Source organism: Hypanus sabinus, chromosome 20 (assembly GCF_030144855.1).
Source record: "Hypanus sabinus isolate sHypSab1 chromosome 20, sHypSab1.hap1, whole genome shotgun sequence".
Lineage (NCBI taxonomy): Eukaryota > Metazoa > Chordata > Chondrichthyes > Myliobatiformes > Dasyatidae > Hypanus > Hypanus sabinus.
In genome coordinates, this window is record NC_082725.1 from 54,702,664 (window position 1) to 54,719,467 (window position 16,804).

The following is a 16,804-nucleotide window of genomic DNA, read 5'->3' on the forward strand; positions in this document are numbered from 1 at the left end:
CACCTTTCCTGCCTATCCCCTCCCCCACCCCTTGATTTTTCACCTGGCACCTACCAGCCTTCTTCCCACCCTCCCTCTCACCTTCTTTATAGGGCCCCTGCCCCCTCCCTCATCAGTCCTGATGAAGGGTCTCGGCCCAAAACATTGTTCATTTCCATGGATGCTGCCTGACCTGCTGAGTTCCTCTAGTGTGTTGTACCAATCCATTATCAATGGTTGGGAGGGCGCGCTGTACCTGTGATGTACTGGGCCGAATTCCCTACCTTTTGTAGGATTTGAGGTCACCTACCTCAAAAGCATTGGTTTTCTCATACCAGTTTGTAATGCAGCCAGTCAGTACACTTTCCACCACACATCTACAGAAGTTTGCCAAGGTTTTTGATGACATACCAAATCTCTGCAGACTCCTGAGGAAGTAGAGGTGCTGTCATTCTTTTTGGCAATTATATTTATATGATGGGTCCAGGACAGGTTCTCTGAGATGGTGACACCCAGGAATTTAAAGTTATTGGCCTCCTCCACCTCTGATCCTCTGATGATTACTGGCTCATGGGCCTCTGGTTTCCCTGTCCTGAAGTCTGCAATCAGTGCCTTGGTCTTATTGACATTGAGTGTGAGGTGGTTGTTATTATACCACTCAGGCAAGTTTACAATCTCTGTCCATGTTGATTCATCATTACCCACAACAATGGTGTCGTTGGCAAACTTGTATATGGTGTTGGTGCTCTACTTAGCTAAGCAGTCGTCGGTGTAAAGTGAGAAGAGCAGGGGCTAAGCACACATCCCTGCTGTGCACCTATGATGATGGAGATTGTGAGGGAGATGCTCTTGCCGTCTCAACTGGCAAGGGTCTGCAAGTGAGGAAATCCAAGGTCCATTTACAAAAGCAGGTGCCATAAGGGGAATGGAATAGTTGTATCATAAGTTCAAATTACTGCCTTTTAATAACCTGGAATTTATAAGAAATTACCCTTTAAAGATGGCTGCAATATTAATTCTGATAGGAAGCCAGTTCATGTTTTGAATTGGTGCAATTTTGGAATAAAAATGTACCTGAAAATGTGTTGGCATGGTCTCATGTTAGACCATGTTTGCACAGAGCCTTCCTCTTCAGAGACCGGTAGTAAACAGTGGCAACAAGAATATGCAGATTGTTCTGATTCTTTTCCACCCCCACCTGACCCATTATATTTAATGTGCTGGTATCCACAGAGCTGAACTTGGAATGTCGTTCTCAACATGTCCTGTGTTGTATGTCACAGCTAGCTTGAGGAAAGTTTTTTAAATCTGAAGCTTGCCCGAAGTGTATACGTGAACATGAGAGGATCTGCAGATGCTGTAAATCCAAAGCAGGACACATAAGACACTATAGGAACTCTGCAGGTCAGGCAGTGTCTATAGAAAAGAATAATCAGTTACGGTTTCAGGACGGTTTCCTTCTTCAGGACTGAGAAGGAAGGGGAAAGGTGCCAAAATAAAAAGGTGGTGAGAGGGGAAAGAGGCTAGCTGGAAAGTAGATGAAGTCGCACTGTTGCCTTTCTGTGAGGCTGAGGTTGTCAGTGCAGGGACAAAAAAATTACGTTTGAACAAATGGAGAGATGTGGACGATGACTCTTAATGGGCATCTGAATAATTCTGTGTGTGTGTGTCCACAGGGGTTGTCTGACATACTGAGTACTTAATAACGTTTTGTATTTTTACTTCAGCCTGAAAGAACATTGCCTGCATCTAAAGTTTGGGCAGAGCTATGTGATCAGGAAGGTATAATGAAAATGGGTTGGGAAACTCAAATTAACTTTGATCCTCCTCCTAAACACAACTAAACACATATTGAAGGTTTTTGTTTTGCCATCAGGTGATTGATTCTGCTCTGTGGAATATCACCATTCCTTGCAATGTTGTCAATTGTTGGGCACCTTGGATGTTTATTTTTGGATAAGTCAAACTTTTTGTTAGAATGGAAATGTTGGTTGATATTTTTCAAGAATATAGCATTTGAATATAACCATTCAGTACCCTCTTTTATCTGCCCAACTTTCTTTGCTGTGGTTTTGAGGATTTAACTGCTAATGAGGAAACTTGTTATTGTAAAATTAAATACTGTTCATATGTAACAATATGTAAATGTTTGTGGATATTTTGATCTTAATGTTCACAAATGGCTATGGTTAAAGATGAGCATTCTTTTCCAGTTAGCATGGGGCACAGTGCCATCTAAACTTGGGAGGTCCTCTGTTTGAAGACTGCTCTGTGAAGCATAGGTTGTTGCTACTGATCTGAGGTTCCTCAACCATGAGAAATGAATAATCAGCCCTACAGCCGGGTACTGGAAGACCACTTCCTTGCTAAGTATCTACTTCTGCCTTTTTGTCGAGGAGCTTCTCTTGTTTGATCCTACCCTTTGGCACCATATCTGAAGCCTGATATCTCATGGATATGCCATTGTTCGTTAAAGAAATGCTGTTGCTTCACCAGAACCACCTTTTCATTTGGAACAACTTCCCATTATTTTTAACATCAACTCATAAAGTCATCTAATTCTGAAGTGACGAAACTTAAAGCTGTGGAGAAGGTATCATACTTGAGGCATTTATACAGGCTGTCTCACAGGCTGTCCCGTAAATTAAAAAATACAGAAGAGTTACTTGGTATCGTAACAATACCTGTGCTGTGTTGTAAAGAATGGCAGCAGAAGAACATAAAACTGATTTTTGAAAAAAAACATTACTAAAAGTGGAGAGAATGAGTAATCCAGCAGGCCAGACAGCATCTATGGAAAAGAGTAAACAGTCAATGTTCTGGACTGAGACCATTCATCAGGATTGGAAAGGAAGGGGAGAAGTCAGAGGGGAGGGGGGAGGGGAGGAAGCAGTGTAGGGTGATAGGTGAAACCAGGGGTGGAGTGAAGTAAGGAGCTGGGAAGTTGATTGCTGAAAGAGATGAGAGTAATCCAGTTGATTGGGATGAATAGTATATATATTGGGATTTGTATTTTAATATTATAGAGCTCTTTATAATTTGGGTGTTTTTAACCTGGGGAGGGCTTGTCAAGAATGTTACAGGTTACCTGTGAGAATTATGAGGGGTGGTTTAATTCCCACTTGGTTTCCTGCTTAATATGTAAAGATGTAGAATAAGCTGAGCTGGCTTTGCAAAGTGCAGTATATCAGTATGTATCTACCAAGAGCAGGAGTTGTCACCTGTAACATGAAGTTGTCGAGTTGTGGACCACAGTCCAGCACACCATGGAAATCAGTGTCCCTCCGTAGACTGTCTACACTACTTGGTGCCTCAGTAAAGCAGCCAACATAATCAAAGACTCCCTCGCCGCAGATGTTTTCTCTTCCCTGTCAGAAGGTAGAAAAGCCTGAAAGCGTGTGCCAACAGACTCGAGCACTTTCTGTCCCCACTGTTAAATGACTTGGACCACAGTAAGGTGGACTCTTGACCTCCCATCTACCTCATTATGTCCTTGAAACTTGTCTGCCTGCTCTGCACTTCCTCTGTAACTTTATTCTATATTCTGTTGCTGCTTTCCCTTGTACTACTTCAGTGCTCTTCTTCTCAGTCCCTAGCTCCCTATGGAGCGTAGGCCATCGATGACCTCCTGTCTCCATCGTCCGATGTCAACGGTATGGTTGGAGTTCAGCAATTTTTCTGTAAGCCATTGTATCCACCATACAGGGGATTGGTTTTTACAGCTTCACCAGAGCCCTGTTGGCCAGCCTTACCTGTTATCACTTCTCACGACAGGGATGTAGGGTTGGACTTTGAGAGGCTCTTCAATGATCTATTATAATATTGTTTTGTGTGGCCTGGGAAGAGCAGACACGAGTTTCCATTCGGGAGCTGGGGTTATGAAATGACGTGCAATACAGTGTTTTCACTACCTTGATACAGGTGACAATAATCTAATTTCCTAATTTTATTTTCCTTTTGTGTTTTTAAACCAGTGGAATAAATGGGAAATCTGCTCTTTGCATCAGTTTAATTTTGTACTAACCAGGCAAAATCCACTTCCCTTTGAATGGGGTCGAATCTTAAGGACAGCTCTGTTGCTGTTGTGCCAAATACACTTGGAAACAATTGGTTAAATCTGTGGATAATTGGAATACTGGAAAGTGGAAATATTTTGAGGAATGGAATTTAAAATTGCAGGGTAAGGATTGTCACTTGAGGGTAGCTGAACAGAGTTGGAACGATGGAGCAACAGGGGTTGAAACCTGCTTTGATTTGTGCCGCTGAAAAAAATCCCTGGTAAACTGAGGCCGTGCAGTGGTCATGTGACTCTGTTTGGGCAGAGCCATAGCAGATGTTTGTTGACATGTAAAGATGTACTTCTCAAAAGGCTTGCCTGGTGAGCTGTTGTACTAACTGGCAATAAAAATCTTTCTGTTTAAGCTGTAGTTTAGTTTAAATCTGATGTGTTTTTCCCTCAGACTTCTTAAGTGGCTACAGCTATTCAATTGAATTGTCACCCATTTTGAGTGGAAAGAGTCTGTCTGGGGATTTTTTTTCAAAGAGAAGGGAAAAATTTGAGCATTTTATCGTACTGGTACTTTGGATTCCTGAAGCCAGCGAGTTACTGAGCTCACCTTTGGTCATGTGATACAGCATTCAACGGCGGTGAGGATCCGGGCTGATGGAAGTGCAAATCAGCAGGGGGTTCATCTTGAATTCTGCTTTAGCAGCTCACCAAGCCGGCTGGAGAATGCCATTGGCAGAGGCTGTGACGATGTCGACCATCCACCATCTGTCCTCTACCACAGTCCAAGGTGCACGATTCGGGAGAAAACGTAGATTGTTTTATCAAGGATGCCGAGAAGGGCTGTGTGCTCTCGAGCCGTCACTGTTGATGTGTTTTATGATCCTTGCAACGTTAGCTTGGCTAGGTCTGCTCAGGCAGGCCTCACAGTAGACGTGACTCCTGTGATAATTTAGTAAATAATGGCCTGAATGCTTTATGCAGTATTCTCTTTGGATATATTGTGTAGATGATGAATGCTGCTGGCGATTCTGCATTTAACTCATTCTTAACTTGCAGATGAACCGGCGCGCTTGTCTTCATTGACATTCATCACCAGGGAAATATTATGCAGTGCTTTTTTTTTCATGTGCGTAGCATTGTGTTGTATTGACTTTGTCTCACAGATTTTAATGTTGCGTACTGCTGTTCCTGTCCACAGCAAGGGGACATATGCTTCTTGACAGCAAACAGCATCTGGGCATCTGTTAATTGTGTTAATAGCCTGTTAATAAGTTCATTGTGTTTGAGTCTGACCACTGCATCTTGGGGCTATTTGATTTCTACATCTGTGGGCCATATCAGTTTTCGAGCCATTTTATAACCTTGGCTGTTTAGATCTGTGATGATGACTTTTTTTTGGTAATTCGGACTAAGGTTAAGGTTGTATCATTGTTGAAATATTCGGTTTATTTTGTGATGTGCAATACAGTTGTTTGGGGTCCAGAAGGGACATTTGTAGGGCTTTGCGAGTTGGGTCAGATTGCTGCGTGAACAACAATGTCTCCAGTGTCTGGGGCACGTATGAAAGGTAAAGCTATTTAATGATGTTGATATAACACCTTATTGCTTTGCAAAGTCATATTATTGTTTACTTTTTAATTTGAACATCTTGGGTTATTAATGTGCACATTATCATAAGAAATCAGATGACAACCTCAATGTTTTTATGTATTCTGCTTGTTTTCTGGAAAAAGCTTGTTTAATGGTGTTTTTTTTTTGTTCCTCTTGTTTGTTTTGTACTGATGTTTACGACAATTTATGTGCAACAAACAAACTCCTCAGAGGGCTACAAACCATGATGTCAGCTGTTCATTTCCCCCTCAGATGCTGCCACATCTATGTGTTGATGACTTTCTGGGCCTCTTCAGCTTTCCACTTATCAGTTACAGTGATTCTTCCCCTGCTTTGCAACCTGCCACCACTCACCCAACTCTACCCTCCCCATCAGACCATGTCTTATTGGGTGGCTGGCTTCATTTAACCTAATTTGCTTGTTTATAAGTGTGTCTCTAGAAGCAGCTTTGTTGAGTACAGGCCTCCATGTTGTAGCCTAGGTCTGGTTTCACAAAGGACAGAAGGTAATCACATTCTGTCCTTTGCCTTTTCAAATTGTTAGGGTAGGTTTTTAAAAGACCTGTACATCCAGGCTTCGTTGTTAGCAGCTGCCTAGCGGCTGATCTCCTGTCTTTTGCAGGCAAAAATGACCATGCCCCTGCACGTGTGTGCGTGTGTGTGAGAGACCCTGGGGACTGCACCACGTAGCTTACCCTCCCATGGGCCAGACTACTGGAATTGTTGGTGTGAAGCTAAAAATCTGTCTGCTAGCTGATAGCTTGCTGGGGAAATAAGGAAGACGTTGGGTTCTCTTTTCATTGACTTTAATGTTTACAAATTCATGGGAGGTGATGAGAAGAATATCAGTAGATATCCTGGTGGGATCATGCCTGCCACTGTACAAGATGTTTGAATTGTAAAGTGCGCAGTGGTTTATAAAAACACATTAAGGCAGCAGTGGCCACTGCCAACTGCACCAGCAACCTGGGTTCAATCCTGAGACTGACGTTGTCTGTATGGAGTTTGTGTGCTCTCCTTGTGGCTGTGTGGGTTTCCCCTGGGACTTCTGGATTCCTCCCACGTCCCAGAGTCAGGCAAGCTGTTGGGTTAATTGTTCCACTACAAATTGCCCCTCGTGTGTAGGTGAGTGGTAGAGTCTGAGGGGAATATAGAGAGAATAAAGTGGGACTATTGTAAATGGGTGGTTAATAATTGATGTGAGCTTGGTAGACTGAAGGGCCTGTCTTGTGCTTTATGATTCACTGCCTCTGAATCTCTGGTCCCTTTGTTAGATAATATTGCTCATGCTATTGTTAGATGCCTTGCGTTTATACTGGGGCAGCTGTAGGGAAGCCAATGATCAGCTTGTTTTGTCTCCTTTTCAGGGATATTGCTCAGTGTCCTTGTAACTCAGTTGATTCAAATCCTGCATCGGGTCTCAAACATTAGCTCTAACCTGATATTTTGATGCTAAACTTGCAAAGAAAGCTGAATTGTCTGAGATGCTTTTATCATCATTTTTGCTGGTTCAAAAAAAAATCAAGTCAGTTTGTAACTCTGGTCTATTTTTTTGTAAATATTGAAACCAATGGTAGGATGATTTTGATCCATTTTATGGCTTTATCCTTTTTAATTCTTCTGTGGTTCATTCAGCTTCTTGCTCCCTGCCTGCCATTTTGTAAAGCACAGCAGTTGTTTAGCTTCATGTTGATACCCCTTGGATGTTCAGCCCGACTATGAAAGCTGTGGAGAGTAAGAATAACACAATCTGCTTTTACTTCCTTTTAGTTTCTGTGACCTGGATCTCCTTTCTTGGTAGTATTTGGCCAACAACTTCAGTACATTCCAAATTTACAGAAGCATTTTCAGTGATTCTATATGCAAAGGGCAGGGCAAAGCCTGGTAGTTGAGATATTCCATCTTGTCTGTCATCTGTATCAACACTCTGGATGGAAACAGGTCTGTGTGGATTGTTTGGGATGAAGGGCCTGTTTCTGTGCTGAAATGCTCTGAGCCTGTGCTGTCATTTTAATAAAGATAGTGTACCATTACAATTAACATCAGGGAGTCAAAATGAGAACATCAATCCACAGTTTGTCTGAAACAAAGTGAAGTGGAATGGAAAATTAGTCTATGATTGAGAGCCAAGTTGATTTTTTGATGTGCCAGTCAGTGAGAGACCTGATCATTTTGTTTGGTGTTATCAGTGTCTCTCCATACAGAGTAGCTTGTTACTGCATGAAAGTTGAAAATATTGCAGATACTGAATGCTCTCAGGGCAGCGTCCGTGAAAAGAGAAGCAGATATTTAATGCTTAAAGGTGTGGGGTCTTTGTCAGAACTGGGAAAATGGGAAAACGAGTTAGTTTTAAGTCACAGACAGAGGGGGATGGACAAGAGGAATATCTTTAGCTAGGGTGAGGCCAGGGTTGCGTTGGATAGGAGTTGTGTAGTTCCCCTGGTCAAATGGACCACTTGAGGTGATGACAGACAAAACTCATGCCTTGCGTGTTGCAAGGATTGCCCCATGTTCAGTGTCTTATGATTCATTTTCCAAAGGTAACAAACCATTTACTATGATAAAATGTCTTTTAAAAAACAATTATTCAGGTGACTTTCTGTCTTAGCATTTTTTTCAATAAATTGAAATGTTTCGATTGGTTGTCAAAAAACTGCAGAGGCATACTGTAATGTTTTTCTTTATAATGGGAAATGTGACTCTTGCATTGCTTGCACTATGGGGAGATGTAAGATTGTAATGAATTCAGTTCCTGTTTTTAACAGGCAGCATGTAAATTGCAAGGACGACATAGATAAAGACATTGGAAAACAGTTCCAAGCAGAGCTCATCTTTCACCAAGTTTAATTTTTTTTAGACTGCCCAGTCTATTTTTTTCTATCCTGATCTTGTTTTTCCTTGGCAAATTCAACTCACAGTCACATTTTGGTTGACAGCTCCAGAAAAGTTTTGAGGTGAATGGTACCACTATGGGCTGTCTTCCTGCTACGTTTAGTTGCTGTGTCATAGTTCAGAATGAGTAGACCAAGCCTATACCAAACCAAAAATACACAACCAGGAATGTTGCATTTTTTAGCCCTCTCCTTGAAGACCTTGTATATCTAGTATGTAAGCAATTGGGAGAACTAACCTCAAAGTCAACTTGAGTCCTCATGAAAATTGCCAAAGTGCAAATTGGTATGATATGCATGTTCTTAAAGCATAGTTTTGTTTACAGCATTGTTTACTGATACTACAGTATTCTGACCATGCAGGTTCTCTCGGCAACGGTTCCTCAAACAGACCAATATCGTCACCTGAGGCAGGAGTTGGAACTGGGAAAGAGGACGGGTCAAATGCGTCACAGAAAGGAGACGGAAATGATACCAGCTCATCGGAGAATGAAGAGGGGCCAGTTAGAAAGAGGTTAGTTTTGAAATATCTTAACGAAGATTATTATTTTGTCAAATGTGGTTGTAATGGATCACTTCTCTTGAAACTGGTTTGTAAGTCAGTGTGAAAAATCTTCATTCTGTTGTGCTTGTGCTTCTTTTGACTGTTTCAAAGTTATTTGGCCTGCAAGTTTCACCACATGATGCATCAGTAGTAAATAAATTATAAATCTTTCTTCATGGCAGTGGACAGAAATTAATTTTAAATGGAACCTTGATTTTGACTTTAGCCATGACCTCGTGATTCTTCAGGAAAATGGCAAAACAAAAAAATTTCGTGATGTATACCAGTGATATTAAACCTGATTTTGAAATGTCATTCTGACCCACAGGGCAAGAGCTCAAACGTTCTTGTTTAAGGCAGTAGAGCCAAGTCTACAGGGGAAAAAGTAAATCAGAATGAACTTGTGTCCTGATGTAAATTCCATGCATTTTGAACAATTAGGTAATTGCTACGATGGACAGATTAAATGAAAATTTGCAGCATTTTTATTTGTAAAGTTTGGCAAAATGTGACTTGGTTCCATGGCAAGTATCAAAACAGATACCTATAGAATGAAAGCAAACCAGGCTTTTATGTAGCAGTAGAACAATGAACTACAAACATCCCCATCTATCATGTGATAACTTTGCAGTTTGTTAAGCAGTTGCTGTCACTGGGATACGAAATCAGATTTTGGTCAAACTGATGTGCGTTCGTGTGTTTTGTTGATTTTGTTCTGCTTCCAGCTAGTTGTTTTAACTTTAGTTGGGAGCTCCCTTTGTTCCAGGAATTGTTAATCTTGAGTAACATGAAATCTCAACACAATAAAAAAACTTGTAGCTCAGATTTGGTAAAATACCATTTCACCTTGGCTCCTTGATACTGTGTCGTCTTAGCCCTATATCCTATACCTGACGGTAACCATTGTAATTTCAGTATAACACAATAATAATAATAATAATAATAATAATAATAATGATAAGCAAAATATAAGAATCTGTGCACAGTGATGTTTTTGGAAGCTATACTGTTCTGTCCACAAATAACCAAATAATACAGTTAAAATTATTTGTTTTACTTTGATATCATAAAGCATTCTGTACAGCTGTTGGTCACAACTAAAACTGGACAATGATTTTCTCCCTTCTGCTTCTCTCCCTTGTAAGAGAAAGGTAACATTTGCAATTTTTCAGTGCTCTAGAACCATTCCAGAATCTAGTGATACTTGAAAGGTCATTACTAATGCCTCCACAGTCTCTTCTGTCAACTCTTTCAGAACCCTGGGATATAGTCCATCTGGTCCAGGTGACTTGCCTACCTTCAGACCTTTCAGTTTCCCAAGCACCTCTCTTTAGTAATAGCAACAACACCCATTTCTGCCCCGTGACGCTTTGCATTTCTGCCAGAATACTTATTCAGTTCATCCATTGTTTCTTTGTCCCCCATTGCTACCTCTCCAGTGGTCTGATATCCACTCTTGCGTCTTTTTATATATTGAGAAAAAACTTCTTGTTTTTTTTATATTATTGGCTAACTTATCTTTATATTTCATCTTTTCTTTCTTCATGACTTATTTAGTTGTCACTTGTTTTTAAAAGCTGCCCAAATCTATTGCCTATTGGTCTTTGCTATATTATATGTCCTCTCTTTAGCTTTTATGCTGTCTTTGACTTCCCTGGTCAGGCATGGTTACCTCATCCTCCCATTGGAATATTTCTTCATCTTTGGAATGTTTGTTTTTGCACATTCTGAATTTCACCCAGTAACATCAGTCATTGCTGTTCTGCTGTCATCCCTGCCAGTGTCTCCTACCTTTGGCCAGCTCCTCTCTCAATGCATCTGCAATACTAATATACCCGATTTTTAGCTTTTCAAACTGCAGGGTGAATTCTGTTGTATTATGATCGCTGCCTCCTAATGGCCCCATTACCTTAAACTCCCTAATCAAATCTGGGTCATTATATGACATCTAATCCAGAATTGCCATTCCCCTAGTGAGCTCAACCACAAGCTATTCTAAAAAGCCATCTCTTAGGCATTCTGCAAATTCCCTTTCTTGGGATCCTGCAGTACCAACTTGATTTTTCCAATCTGTCTGCAAATTGAAATCCCCATGATTATTGTAACTTTGCACTTTTCATATACCTTTTCTATCTCCCATTGTAATTTGTATCATCCTGACTATTGTTTGTAGGCCTGTATATAACTCCCATCAGGGTCTTTTTTACCCTTACAGTTTCTTGCCTTTACCCAAAAGATTCCACATCTTCTAGTTCCATGTCATCTCTTTCTAGCGATTTGATTTCATTTTTTTAACCAACAGATCCACCTCAACCCCCTCTGCCAATCTTAACTGTCCTTGATACATCGTATATCTTTGAATGTTAAACTGGAAACAGATTTTCTTTCAGTGTTACAAGATCAGCTTCCTTATTCCATTTACTGTATGCATTCAAGTATACATAATCAGTCCTGTGTTTATCACACTTCGATTTGCCCCCATGTCCCACTGACTGCAATTTTGCCTAATCATCTGCCTGTCCTTCCTCGCAGTCTCACTACATGCTGCTTCTGATTGTAGACTAACTGCCCTATCCTCAGCCTTGTCACCCCAGTTCCCATCCCCCTGCCAGTGCCTGGGCCTGTTTAGAAAAGCACCTCACTGTTTCAGAGTATCTCTCAATGGAGGAGCTTAAAGAAATGCACTGATGGGTATAGACAAATTTCTGGAGATATGAGAGAAGCGTAAAAAATATGGAAAAATTAATGATATTTCTGTAGCAAAACGCAGAGTGCAGGTGGAACCCAGCAGGCCAGGCAACATCTTGGAGGGACATGAGTCAACATTGTAGGCTGAGACCCTTCATCACAACGTGTCTGAATGAAATTTCAGTTAATTTGTTTCAGTTTTGTCTTGGGTAAGGAAAGAAAGCTTCACTGTTCTTCTGATTGTCCTCCTTTAATGTTTGCATTGTTAATTAGAATTGTTTGGAGGGTGGTAGCTGTTCTAATATAGCTTTAAATTGGACCGTCTGATATTTTGTGGCAAGAGTGTTACTTGCCGCCTCCTAGCCCATGAAGAATATCTGATTCTTGCTGCATCTAGCCACAAGTGCTTCATAATCTGAGAAACTAGTAGAATGGAGTATTGCTCGTAATTTACTTGATGGGGATTAGAGAGCAAAGGATGTGTTGTGCCCTGAGGCTACAGATTATGTGGAGAACAACTCTTTGTTCTGGTGGTTGATTGAGTTTTCGGTGAAGAGGACTCTGTCATGTTCACTCCCAACAATTACCATCGTGGACAGATAGATCAGGGTAGGCAGTGAGGTGAAATGGGTTTATCCTTCAGGTTTGTTTGCTCACTAGGGCAGCAGGTTAGATGCTGGAAGAACTCCGCTGGTCAGGCAGCATCTATGGAGGTATGATGGAAAAGGACAGCCTGACCTGTTAAATTCCTCCAGCATCTTGTGTGTTGCACCAGATTCTGGCATCTGCAGTCTCTTGTAGAGTTATGGCAGCAAACTCTTTGAGAATTCCTGGTCACTCTTAATGCTGGATATGAAAGACCCTTATCCACAGTACATTCTACCCCTAATTATGCAGTGCTGCTCAGTCTGGAGGAGAATTGAGGTGGTAAGCATTTGGAGGTTTGCCTAGGCTTAGTCTAATTTCATGAAACTCAATGAGTCCTGGAGCCAGTAAAGAATCCCATGATCACATGCTCTAAGTGCCATTCCCTCTGGGTGGGCCGTGGCAGCAGAGAAAACCTGAAATATTGTTTCTGTGTTTGCACTGTATCTTTGACTCTTGTGTTTGACGTGCTTTCCCAGTGTAGATGGCAGTCCCAGATACAGAGAATTTTGACAAGGTAGTTAGCTTCATTACCATGTCGTAAGTTCAGGGTTAAATCAAACATTTGAATAACGCCAAGTATAATATCTGCCTTAAAGCAAACATCAATTTGCTAATGGAACCCAACATAAACCTGAGAAATAATTTTTGTTCCAAGACCCTGAATTCTCCGATAAATTTCTGACTAATATGTTGTTTTCCGATGAATCTTAAACACATTGTAAGAGAAATTTCTCTTTACCCATAAAGGAAAATTTCTCATCCAGTGTTTTTAATCCACCCTCTTCCAGATAAGAAGTTCAGGATCCACTGCTAACAGTGTTTTTTCCCCAGCTCTATTACAAGCTTGATTCAGCCATTTGGGAACCCACCTTTATAAAAAAGCTTGAGCTCTTCTATAAAAGTGCTTGAAAGATGAGGCATTCTTGGCCACAGAAACTGTTTATGCTGTGGAAATTTGTGTTGGCCACTCTTTATTTATGTATAGGTTTTCTTTGTAGTTCTTTATTTTCCTGTAAGAAAATTAATCTCAAGGTCATATATGTTGACAAATACACAAGTTGATAAATTTACTTTGCCTTTTGAGGAATTCCTTGCTCTTCTCGCTCATTGACCTAAAATAAATCAATGCAAATAAAGGCAGTCCCCGGGTTACGAACGAGTTCCGTTCCTGAGTCCGTCTTTAAGTCAGATTTGTACTAAGTCAGAACAAGTACATCCTGTATTATTTAGCATCAGTTAGTCAAACATTTGTCTTAGTATATAGTATATATTTTACCTTTCTATGCATATAAAACACTTAAGAAACATATGTATTCCAATAATTAAACCACTGCGTTGCTTAGTAATAATTGTAGCTTTCATCGGGGCAGGGCCGTTCGCATGCTCCATTATTCTCACTTTATCCTTTAAAATTGTTTTGATCGTTGATCAACTGTAACCTAATGCTTTTCTAATGACCGATGACATTTCACCTCTTTCCAAACGTTTTATTATTTCCACTTTATTTTCGATCGTGATCGCTTCCCGTCAGAGGAACAGAAACACTGCGGGTGGTGGGTCCCGACCTCTGCCAGCTCCTGAGCTCCGCTGGGTCCTCAGGACCACCACGCTGAGACGGGTTAAATGGGACAAGTGGGACCTGTGCTGAGTTTGGGTATTTGATCCTCCTCAATCTTCTGCATGGGAATTTAAACTAGAGGTGGCAGTGTTTCTTTTTCACAAGGTCAAGTTGCGAACTCGACATCGAACTGGCATGCTCGGGAGCGGTCTGTCACTGGATCAAACTCGGGAACCTCTGTTCTCAAGCCCAGCACTGATCTCACTGTGCCAACAGCCGTCCAGAAAGCGGTGTGTGTGTGTGTGTGTGTGTGTGGGGGGGGGGGGGTCAGGATGAACTTTGCAAAGAAAAATTTAACCAAATACAAAGTTACACACTCAACACAGTATCAACAGCAACGACTGGCCTACTCCTGCACCTATTGTCTATTGACTTAAAATGGCCGACCATGTCGCGATCCAACTTAAAATGGCGGAAGGCGTTCTCCTTCCTTGGTTTGTAAGTACGGGTTGTTCGTAAGTCAGAAGTTTGTGACTTGGGGACTACCTGTATAACTTTTCTCACCAAGTTACACTTTTGTTTTTAAACAATATTCTAGTGTTAAGATTTGTCAAGGCAACAAATGTTACCAATTTATTTCTGCCAGCAATGTTAGTTCTTGGGGGTCACTTTTTCAAAATCAAGTTTTTGAGAGTTTTCTAAACTGCTTATAAAACCTTCAAGCTGCTTCTGCAAAAAATTCCCACACTTTGAGTCAAGGCACACCTTACCAAAAAGAAATCAAAATGGCTGGTTGAACACCTTCCCTTAATTTCACTTTTCGTTTCTTATGTTTGCTTATATTTGTACATCTGGTCTGGTCTAATTTACATTCAAGATAGTGTCAGCCTGCTAGCTCTTGGCAAGCTGCTCTCAGCAGATCTATTCCTTAACAGTCAATAGACAATAGGTGCAGAAGTAGACCATTTGGCCCCTCGAGTCTGCACCGCCATTCTGAGATCATGGCTGATCATTCACTATCAATACCCAGTCCCTGCCTTGTCCCCATATCCCTTGATTCCCCTATCCATCAGATATCTATCTAGCTCCTTCTTGAAAGCATCCAGAGAATTGGCCTCCACCATCTTCCAAGGCAGTGCATTCCACACCTGCACAACTCTCTGGGAGACGAAATTTTTCCTCAACTCTGTTTTAAATAACTGACCTCTTATTCTCAATCCATGCCCTCTGGTACTGGACTCTCCCAACATCTGGAGCATATTTCCTGCCTCAATCCTATCAAATCCTTTAATTATCTTAAACGTTTCAATCAGATCCCCTCTCAATCTCCTCAATTCCAGTGTGTACAAGCCCAATCTCTCCAATCTCTCTGCGTAAGACAGCCCTGCCATCCCAGGAATCAACCTAGTGAATCTACGCTGCACTTCCTCAATTGCCAGAATGTCCTTCCTTAAACCTGGAGACCAAAACTGTACACAATATTCCAGGTGTGGTCTCACCAGGGCCCTGTACAAATGCAAAAGGACATCCTTGTTCTTGTACTCCATTTCTCCCTTACCTAACTCTACACCGTTCAGACAATACTCTGCCCTCTTGTTCCTGCTTCCAAAGTGGATAACTTCACATTTATTCACATTGAATGACATCTGCCAAGTATCTGCCCACTCACCCAGCCTATCCAAGTCTCCCTGTATTCTCCTAACGTCCTCTTCGCATGTCACACTGCCATCCAGTTTAGTATCGTCAGCAAACTTGCTGATATAGTTTTCAATGCCCTCATATTTATTTAAGTCCTTTATTTTCCTGGTGTTGATCTATAATCAATAGATCAGAAGTCCCATTCTCTTTAAAGGAGACTTCTACAGGTGTCGCTTAATGATGTTTATTATAAATCTATGTTTATCCCCTTGAGTTTAAAATTTGAGTAGTGATTTAATGAAATTATTTAAAAGGAATGAGGGATTTGCTCAGATGAATACAGGTGGCCCTAAAGGGATGCAAAGGAAGGAAGTGCAATCTTTAAATTGGTGTTAGAATATTTTGGAGTGAAGTAGGGAAGTAATTTTACATGCTCTGGCTGACAGTTTCTCCATTTTCCCCATAATTCTTTCACTGGAACAAACTGAATGATAGACTGGTACTTTTGTTTCACTGGATTAACAAGCCAAGTGCATCAATGTAAAGTTCCAATAAGCCCCATCAACTGTTTTTTGAATTCAAGAGAAATTGCATTGATGTGAAGACTGCACAATTGGAGTTCATGCCTTATCAGTGGAACAGATCTCCACCAGGTTTTCACTCCTCCTATTTCACCAAGTTCTTAACTTCTAACTGAAAGGCAGAATAGGCAAGTGTGCTGAATGGACTAGTGTACCTGTGCTACTCAAGAGAAAACTGAGAACAATGCATGGTCCTATCTGACATTATGTGTTGGTGGGATTTGCAACTGAGCTATACATTACCACTATGACACACAGAGTAGGTGCCAGTTAATCAAAGCTCTAGGCCATTCTGGACATGGCCTGCTGCAGTTCTTTTGGCCATGCTACCTCCCATCTATGGTATTTTGAATCCAGTGGGAAAGCTAACCATCTCTAAAAATAACAAATACAGTGTACTGTAACCTTTTAATCAAAACATGACATGGTAGGTGGGGACTGAAAGCCTGCCATTGCTGCTTGTTGTTGCTCGACAGCTGATTCAGGTAGTCTCCTGACGCCGCTCTTGTTACCGTGTACACATTATGCTTTCATCATGATCTATGTCATAATTTTTACCATTAAGTACATATGTGTGATGAACATAAATTCAGAGTCAGGAATAATGGCGATTCTGAGATATCTTATTGTGTATATCCAAATCCAAAATTCTTCCAG

At 41.0% G+C, this 16,804-nt stretch overlaps 1 protein-coding gene and 1 long non-coding RNA gene across 5 annotated transcripts in view; one reads left to right on the top strand and one right to left on the bottom strand.

The window, feature by feature from the left end:
• The window catches only part of LOC132378547 (uncharacterized), a 28,364-nt gene extending 23,637 nt beyond the window's left edge, over positions 1-4,727 (bottom strand). For both annotated transcript variants that reach the window (XR_009507099.1, XR_009507100.1), the window contains exon 1: positions 4,596-4,727. This is a non-coding gene — a long non-coding RNA (uncharacterized LOC132378547). The remainder of the gene's footprint in view (positions 1-4,595) is intronic.
• The window catches only part of jarid2b (jumonji and AT-rich interaction domain containing 2b), a 355,488-nt gene that overhangs the window by 184,613 nt on the left and 154,071 nt on the right, over positions 1-16,804 (top strand). Inside the window, exons 1-2 of one of the 3 annotated variants that reach the window (XM_059945529.1) lie at positions 4,599-4,775; positions 8,854-9,004. In XM_059945529.1, the coding sequence (XP_059801512.1) occupies positions 4,643-4,775; positions 8,854-9,004 (284 nt within the window). In that variant the 5' untranslated portion in view covers positions 4,599-4,642. Of the gene's footprint in view, positions 1-4,598; positions 4,776-5,251; positions 5,556-8,853; positions 9,005-16,804 lie in introns of those variants that run through there. The other 2 variants (XM_059945530.1, XM_059945528.1) reach the window with 2 other exon arrangements.